The sequence below is a fragment of the Apus apus genome, chromosome 1 (genome assembly GCF_020740795.1).
Source record: "Apus apus isolate bApuApu2 chromosome 1, bApuApu2.pri.cur, whole genome shotgun sequence".
Classification (NCBI taxonomy): Eukaryota; Metazoa; Chordata; class Aves; order Apodiformes; family Apodidae; genus Apus; species Apus apus.
This window is the reverse complement of record NC_067282.1, coordinates 81,790,971-81,800,344: the sequence shown is the minus strand read 5'-3', so window position 1 is coordinate 81,800,344 and position 9,374 is coordinate 81,790,971. Positions and strand designations below refer to the sequence as shown.

At 42.6% G+C, this 9,374-nt stretch overlaps 1 protein-coding gene across 1 annotated transcript; it reads right to left on the bottom strand.

Moving 5' to 3' along the window:
* Positions 1–109: 109 nt before the first annotated feature.
* GJA8 (gap junction protein alpha 8) lies at positions 110–1,527 on the bottom strand. Its single transcript, XM_051626393.1, has one exon. It carries the CDS (start codon positions 1,525–1,527, stop codon positions 328–330), a length of 1,200 nt encoding a protein of 399 aa, XP_051482353.1. The 3' UTR covers positions 110–327.
* Between the last annotated feature and the right edge of the window lie 7,847 nt (positions 1,528–9,374).

Here is a 9,374-nt window from a genome sequence, read left to right as displayed (position 1 = left end):
CCAGTAAATACGATCACAGTGGTGACAATTGGGTTTTCACTGCCACGTTAGGATTTGAAAGACATCAGTTATTTGTACAGTGTAGATATTACCATAAGGAGTAAGCTGGCATGTGGAAACAGGGAAAATGTTCCTTATCAAATGGACATACAGGGCAAATAAGGCACAGTTACCATGATAGTACCTTTCCAGTTGAGAATCTCAAGAGGAAATAATATTCAAATGGCCATTTTATCACTTTGCTTAAAAATAGCTTTAGATTCTTTCTCTATCTCTCCTTTTCTCTTCAACTTTTTCTTTTTCGTGTGCTCCCTGTATTCTTCACCTTCATACAGTCAAATCATCTGACCTAGCCCGGCTGCTGGCTTTACTTAGCCTGCTGAGGGGTCTCATATCAGTGGCAAGTTCAGCAGGTGCTGAAGGCCCTTCCACTTCATCGCTCACCACCTCCTCTACTTTCTTCACCCCTGACTCTCCATGACGTCCCCTCTGCTCATCTTCTTGTTCCTCCTCCTCTTCTGCTCTTACCTTCTCATCTTCTGGTTCCTTTGCTTGTGCATACGATGGTAATCTCTCATCGAATGCCCTGGAGAGATCTTCCAATGGCCCCATCCCAATCTTCTCCTCAAACTCATTGAAGGCTGATGGAAGGGGACTGGGCTCAACCCCTACTTCCGTGAGAGGGAAATAGTGGGACACCGGCTTCTCTTCTTCCAGCAGCTTGTAGCCTTTGGCCTTTGGGATGGAGGGGACTGTGATGGCATGCAGGGGCTTCTCTGGGACCTCTCCCAGCTGTTCCTCTGCTGGTCTTTTCAGAGCCCTCCGGATCCTTTTCAGGATCAAGTGACTGATCTCAGCCAGGTTGAGGAACAGGGACACACAGGCCACCACCAGCATAAACATAATAAAGATGGTCTTTTCTGTGGGCCTGGAGACAAAACAGTCCACAAGATTGGGACAGGGCCACCGCCCACAGCGGTAAAGGGGAAGAATTCGGAAGCCATACAGGAAATATTGACCTACTATGAATCCCACCTCAAAGAGGGTTTTGAAAATGATGTGGAAGATGTAGGTTCTCAGGAGGGTGCCCTCCAGGCGAAACTTCTTGGTCCCATCAGGGTTGTTGCCTTTGTTCTGATTTGGAGTCAGGGGCAGCTTCTCTTCATCCACCTCCGCTTGCTGACGCCTCTCAGCTTCCTCTCTCTCCCGTCGCTTCTCCTCCATGCGGACGTGGTGCACTGCATGCCCGAAGTACATTAGCGAAGGTGTAGATACAAAAATGATCTGGAGGACCCAGAGCCGGATGTGGGAGATGGGGAAGGCCTCATCATAGCAGACGTTCTCGCAACCAGGTTGCTGGGTGTTGCACACAAAGTCTGACTGTTCGTCTCCCCACACTAGCTCGGCAGCTGTTCCCAGGATCAGGATGCGGAAAATGAAGAGCACTGTGAGCCAAACTCTCCCGATGACAGTGGACTGCTCATTCACCTGCTCTAAAATGTTCCCCAAGAAACTCCAGTCACCCATTTCTTACTGTCTAAGGAAAGAAAAAAGAAAGAGAATACCACAAATTATGCTAAATTTATAAGATTTCAGGTTTTCCCACTGATGTCTTTTGTTGCTTTCAACTAGTATTTCCCTAACACACACTGAGAACAGAAAGAAGTTTTCTTTTTTACCTGATCACAATGATTTACTTGAAGCAGAAGGGCTGGGAAGCCAGAGCAAACTGCTTGCTAAATTTTTTCTTCCCTGACTCTAAATGGACAATTAGTTTTGAGCAGGGGAGCATATTTTCCAGGTAAGAATCCTCTGTGGTGCCTTGTAGGCTCCATTGTGTGAGCCTGCTTAGATTTTGTACACGTACAAACTCTAACCAGCAGTACAGTGGAAGAGATTTATCAGCATGCAGCTGCAGAGGTTAGAAAAGAGAGGGAAGCTTTCAAGCAGCCAAGCTCTTCTGCAGCAGAACGACAAACAGGTCAAACAGACCTCAAATTGGTGCCCATCTTGCACCTACACAAACATGAATTCTCTGTAGGTTGCACATGTTGATTCTACATTAGAAATCACTCTGTTATGTAAGAATAGTAATAACAACATCATTACTATGTTAGTAATACTGTATAAGTTTAATAACGACCATAGATGCTAGTTTTGCTGTATAATATGCATTATATACAATATAATTATTCACTGTTACTTGGGTTATTCTTTGTATCCTCTTCTGAAGTAAATTGCCACATTGATCAAACTGAAGAGAAACAGACGGGTCTCTAACTGGGACCTAAAATACTGTTTTCTCCCTCTAAAATGTCAGTGGTGCTATCTCAGGCTAACAGAGCTGGAAGCCACTTAGAGTATGTTATTGGAAAGCTAAGAAAGTAGTTCATTTTCAAGTCATGCAAGTCAAACATTACATCTGTAATTTTTTTTAATGTGATAAGAAATTGTTCCTAGCCCAGGACTTCATTCTGAGTATCCTAAACTTTTCACTATATAATTTTAGGCAAAGAAAAATCTATCAATGAGGGAAATAAGGAGGAAACTTGTTTGGGATGGGCTGGTTTAACACATCACAGCAGCCTGAAATCTCTGAGGAATGCAGAATATTACAGTGATCAAGAAGACCAACTTGCAGACCATGACACGTGAAACAGGGAACATTATTCATAAAATAACAAGGACCTAGAAGTTCATCTTTTAGATACTACCTCCATCTATGGTTTCCTAAATGCAGACACACATACACAAGTGCTGTGAAAAAGAAGATACAGTCAACAGCACAGAAATCTGAGTATCTAAAGTTCCCTCCTTCAGATACCCCTGGGATGTATTTGTGATTCCATATGTTGTGACACACCAAGGCATACCAGTCTGTTTCAGCTACTGTGTGTACCTGTTCATAGACAAACACACAAAATATTGGGAGTTCTATGACTCTGGGGAATTTCACAAATTCTCAACCAAAAAAAATCTTTCAGATGTCATTCTTCTAAAACAGTATGGACTAATTTTCCTTGCCTTCAGACCTTGTAAGATTTTAACCCCAGCTACCCATGTTAGAAAACAAAGCACAGAACACAATCCTTCAGCTTGCACAATCATCTTCCATGCGTAAGCAGCAAACATATAATTTAACCACCGAAGAAAATTGCTTCTTTCTTAGTCATTAAAGTCGTGTAAAAGAGTGTGTTAATGTCAGCACTTACATTAAAAAGTCTAGCAGAAGATTATGCTGTTTACATACATTATCTAAACTGATTTAAATATTCTCTTTCTGCAAATTCACAGAGCAAAGTACACCCAGCAGTTACCAGTCATGTGCAACTCTAAAAAACACAGCTACACACAATATAAACTTCATTGTCCTCCAGGCACTGCAGTTAACTCCATCCTTTTCTTTCTTTCTTTGTGAGTCATGCTGATGTCCACAGCCACCATTTGAATCTTTCCACTGCAGCACAAACGAGCAACATTCTAGATGTGATAAACCTTATCACACAGAAAACTTGCTGTACAAGAGAAGGAAAAATGTTTCCTGTCTAACTCCATGAATTGTCTTGCTTGCAGCTTGCTACGTTTGGCTAAGCTCTTCCTGAGATCACTTCCAAACTAGTCACGTTTTTCAAAAATCTGCCACAACTATCCTCTCTATTTTCTGCAAGTGAAGTGGTTTGAGGTTGCTCGCTCAGTTCAATTGCAAGAAACAATTTTGTGTGGACTGAAGATGAGTGGTACAACCAGTTCAAATGTCTAGGATTCCACCTGTAAGCATTCAGCCCCTCAAGTCTCAAAAGAGGTGCAAGCAATGAATTTAGGCTGTGACCCGTTCCTTTAAATTGCCTGTCCTGAGGAAAAGAGCAGGAAACCACTTAAGCCCACTCAGAGTCAACAGGCTCGTGTTCTTAACTCACATGGGCTTGTTGAAAACCCCCACCCTGCACTTCCAAACACTGCAACCTGAGCACACTACCAGCAAAAAAGCCTCTATAGGTTAAGGACGTTGGAGCAAGCAACTTGCCACTGTGAAAGGTTCCAGCGAAGAAATGTGTCCCTCTCCTCTCTTGGCACTCTGCAGGGAAGAGTGAACTTTTGTCTCTCTTCTTCCCTACCCTAAAAGTCCCAATCTTGTCGCACGACTGAGCAGATATGACTGAATTGGCTCTGATGGTGGATTTTAGTTGCCCTGCAATATTTAAGCTCCGAGCCAGACGGCTTTATGAAGTGAGTGACAGTTAGTGACGTGAGGAACAATAGGGAGAAAAAAATAGAGAAAGAGAGGCAGAGACACAGAAAGGGGAATCCACTGAACATGAAAAAGCGGAGGGGGGAGAGAAACCGGCGACAGGCAGTGAAAACCTAATACACGCATAAATGGGAGTTTGCACAGTTAAGCAGGGACCAAAGCATCTCTGCAATTCTGCAGTGGTTCAGCACAGCTCTGCATGTGTCACCACTCGCTAGTCTTTAGGTGTCGTGGTGTGACAAGTGAAAAAGGAGTGCCAACATCTCTGATAGTGGCAGAACTAATTGAATTAATTTGTTACCCTACACCCAGCTCTGACAGCCAAGTCTCATTACTTATTTCCAGCACAGGCAGTCACTAGGGTACTCAACCTGTATTCGGCAAAGTCTGATACTTTGGACTGCTCTTTAACATTTGTTACCAGGAAGAAGAAGCAGTATTGGAGAACTAGATCATCAGTCAATATTAATCAACCTGAGAAATACCAAGTTTACAACCTCACCTTTCAGGGCTTTAGCTCTGCTTAGTTCTTCCTCTGAATGCATCTTGCACATGCACATGCATCAAAAATGTCTAAAACAAACTGTTTGGTTTAGGAGCGCAGCAGAATTCCAGCAGACCAGCAACAGGAATGTTACCCCAGGCGCACTCCCCTGTCCCCAGCCATCTGCAAAAATGCTAGAGAGTCCGCAGAAGAAAGAAACCACAGTAGCGAATCCAGAAGTACAACTAACTTCCCTGTGAGTTTTGATTACAAGCCAAAGGATAAAACTTTATTCTGAAGTGTTGTTTTTGTAGTCTTTCTGTATAAAATGCTCAGGATGTGCTCTTGGTCCTCAGCTCTGAAGAAAAAGGGGATTACTGGAAGCAAGATCTGCTAAGCAATGATACAGATACCAGGCTCATAAAGTGAGGAAGAAGCAAGTAAATCTCTAATCTTTTTATGCAGACTCAGCACTGAATTAAATTCCACAGAATGGCACTGGGAGATGCTCTGTCTCTATAAAAGCTGTCATTTGAATGAGATATTGCAAAATGAGATCCACAAAATTTTCTATCTTCAAACCAATGGTTTCAAGCCTCTCTTCAGTGTTTCTGGACAGTTGTGCCCATTTAAGTTCAGAGCCTCATTTCAGCAGTTGTCTTCCAAAACAGCTTTTAAGCTGAATTTTAAGATCAAAGCAGAAGTGGAGGCAGAGATGGTGTTTTGCAAACTGGATTTCAAAAGAACTAAAAGATAAATGAGAGATGGAAAAGAATCATATTTGGCAAGAGGGCCCAGTTTGGAGACACATAGCTAAAATCAATCTCTATGCATGCAGTTGGAATGAAGGTCATACTCTGAATACCTTAATAAAACATTCTCTTAATAAAATATTCACTTAATGTTCTTACGACTTGTGTCTTCTCCTCTGTGTGTCCTCTCTCCAGGAAGACTATTCCCATGGTTTATGTAGCAGAGGCTGAAAAATGTCATGTTTCAGTCATCTACTACTTCTCTACTAGTGAATAAGAAAAGGCACAGTTTGATCAACAAGAGGAATGACAGGAAAGAATAACTTTTTTTGCTTTGTTTTGCTATATGCTACTGAGATAAACTGAGATTAATACATGAGTGACTGGTCATCACAGACACCCTCGTCCCCTCTCTGGGAAGCAGTAAGAGAGGGAGGACTGATATCACCAGCAGCTAACACCTTTAAAGAGAGCCTGCAGTCTGGTGCATCAGAGAGGCCAGATGATTCAGATGTTAAACTGCCCATCCCTTTTCAGAATGAAACTGTCGTTTGGAAAATTCAGCTCTGCCTGAATATGCATATGCCTTTCTGGGCCTTATCTCTCTCTAATATAATGAGCCAAAACCCAAATCTGGTATGTAACTGCATGGCTGTAGTCCATCTCTAAATTACATCCAGCTACTGCCAGAGACATTTCACATTAACCTTCTATCTACCATTTGCCAACGCTATCCAAATATCAAACACTGTTTGGCAAGTTGCAGAACGGCTTGCAAGATGCAGCTGATGCAGAAACTATATTGAAGTCAGTAACCTTTTGGTATATGTTGCCTTCATCTGAATGATCAGAGTGACTTACTTTGTTATTGTTAGGGTGCAGAACCTTTAACATGGGGCACACTGAGTTTCCTGGACGTTTCTGGTTTGGGGGTAGCCATACAGACCTTTGAACTGGATGACTTTTAAGAAGGCACCACTGGGCTCTGGGCCACATTGTCCAGCTCACTAGGTCCTCCTCCTGCGGAAAATGGCCACAGAAAAAAGGCCTAAATTAAGATGGCCAAGGAGGAATTCCTCTTGCACTGGGGATACACAAGGAAATGGATGTTTGAGATGAGGATGAAGAGAAGAGGGCAGAGCAGAAGAGCAAGGGTACTTGATTCTCTCAGGCATCAGGGTAATGCTGGAAGTTAGGGCTGCCTTTGTAATACGAAAGCAATGGCTGTGAAAGAAAGGAGTAAAGACCATAAACCAAAGGTCTAGAAGACTGGATCTCACACACAGCATGCGACATTCACTGAGTCTGCAAAAGAACTGCAACAGGCTGATAATGGCCAACACTTCTAACCTGTGTGCCTGGCCCAGCATTTCTGCCATCATTAGGCAACCTGTAGAAGTGCTGAGTACTTCCATCTCAAAAAATCAGAGAGAAATAGTAGCATCTAATGAGAGTAACACTGTTCCTCACAGTGGCTTTTGCTTGTCTTTAGATTTTTTTTCTTGCCTTCAAAGAACCATGTCCATCTCTTGTACTTTAAATATGTTATTTTCTTTGGAAAGAAGTTGGCTTCAACACTGACTGCTCTACATTTAGCTGCTTTGAGGATGATGACTGAGCTCCCATCTCTGGCACCACTGAGACTATGAAGTCTCCACTGCAACTCAGCCTTTTGCTCAGAGACTACGAGGTCACTTGTGGAATGTGGGATTTTTCATTCCAAACGGATTTCCAGCACAGACATGATGTCAGGACAAGGCAGGGCCATGCTATTGAACAGCTCTGTTCATGCATGATAGCAGATTGTGCAATTATATAGTGCAGAACCGTGGATAACGATACCTCTCCCTCAAACAAAGTTATCTTCTCCTGATCTGCTTAGCTAGAAAGTGGCACATGTTTCCTGTTCTTCTGCTGAACACACAAACCTTTTGCTCATGGCTGAAGCTGAACACTAGATATATTCAGCCTCCCTACAAGAAGCTGGGAGCTTTACCCAACATGATTGCTAGATGCTACCCGACTTATCAGACATATGCTTTCTAGTAACACGTCTCTGGCCATCCTAGAGCCAAAGCAATCTATCCATCTGACCACTAGGACCAGCCTCCCAGATTTCATTTTCTCTCTGTCACTTACTAGAGTCAGAAATAATTTAAATTTAGCTAGCCCTGGTAAAATCTTTAGGGAGAACTTACTATGTCTTTACAAGACTGGTAAATGTCACTGTCCACATTTTAAGGGCAGCGCTCTGAGATTTTTCCAGGACTCTCTTCAGAGCCTTCTGGGCACTGGGGGATAATAAATTGCTGGGGAATGTATTTTGCCAGGGAACTGCTAGCAGACTGCAAAGAAAAGAGAGGGAGAAAGATACAAAGCATCAAGAAGGGTGGGAACTGGGGAAGTATGTAAGTAACCAGAAGGTTTCGGCAAGAACACAGGGCAAGAGGTGAAGGCAGGGTTGGATTGTGCTGAGCCTCAAGTAGAGGATAAATACTTATGGGAAATGTGTTTTTAATTTAAGGGATGGAACAAAGCTAGACAATGAATAAAGATAAGCAGGGCAAAAGTGGAATGTCTTTCAATATCTATTTAATGCAGTTCTTCTCTGAAAATTACTGTTATAAGAGGACCTGGGGAATTACAGGCCAGTCAGCCTAACCGTGATACCTAGAGAGATACTGGAACCAATTATGAAGCAATCAATTTATAAGTAGCTAAAGGACAATAAGGTGATAAGAAACAACCAGCAGGGAATTTTGAAGAACAAATCCTGTCAAACCAGGCTAATATCCTTCTTTGACTAACAGGTCTGGTAGATGAGGAGGAAATGGTAGGTATAAAATACTTTGACTTTAGTGAGCATTTAGAGAGTATCTGGATCACAGACGCCTAGAGCAGCAAGCAAAGTCACCATGCAGAGTCTATACAGGTTGAAGTATCATAATCGAGGGTAATTATCAGGGCTTCACTTTTCCAGCTGGTAGGATCATGTCACTGAAGTTCTGCCTTCAGGGCTGCTCAGTACTTCCTCGCTTGTTTGGACAACAGACTAGAGGAGAAAACCAAAAGGATGACAGCTGGGCTGGGGGGTGGGGCAGCAGTCCCTCCTGAAGGCAGGGGGGCTGGAGCAATCAAAATTTCAGAAGAAAGTGAGACACTGGAGAGCTGGGCTGCCCTCCGCAGAGGTGACTGCACCAAAATAGCATCCAGGAAAGGTGACTGCACAGGGACCAAATGTGCTGGTTAAAACTAGATCATAACCATTTCAGCAACAGAGCAGCAAAGAAAGAGTTGGAGTGGGGCTGAATATGAGTCTGTTAAGTGAGATTCCTGCAGAAAAAGACCAATCTCGTTCTGAGATGCTTTAAGGGGAATTTTGTGTATAAGGCAAAGGAAGCAATTATTTTGTGCTTTTACTCAGTACTGCTGACCTCTCAGCAGGAACAGTGCGTCAGGTTCCAGGCACTGCATTTTACAGGAGATGTAGACAAACTGGAGAGAGTCCAAAAAAAAACAACAAAATGATAAGAGATGCAAAAAAACATGACTTATAAGGAATAGATAAAATAACTGAGTTTATTTTCTCTAGGAAAAGAACAGGAGGGGAGGCATGATAACAGTCTTCCCGCACATAAACATTTTTCATAATGGGTGGAGAGACTAAGCAGTTGTCCTCTACATTCACCAGAAGTAGAAGAAGAAATAATCAGCTTAATTTGCAATAAAAATGATATAGCTAAACATTAGGAAAACATTTTGCAATGGTAAGAATAGCAAAACACTGCAGCACACGGCTTGGGGAGGCTGTAGAATCACAGCAGGTTTTTATGAAGAGGTAAACAAACATCTGTTAAGGATGATCGTACCTCATAAGCAGGAAAACAAT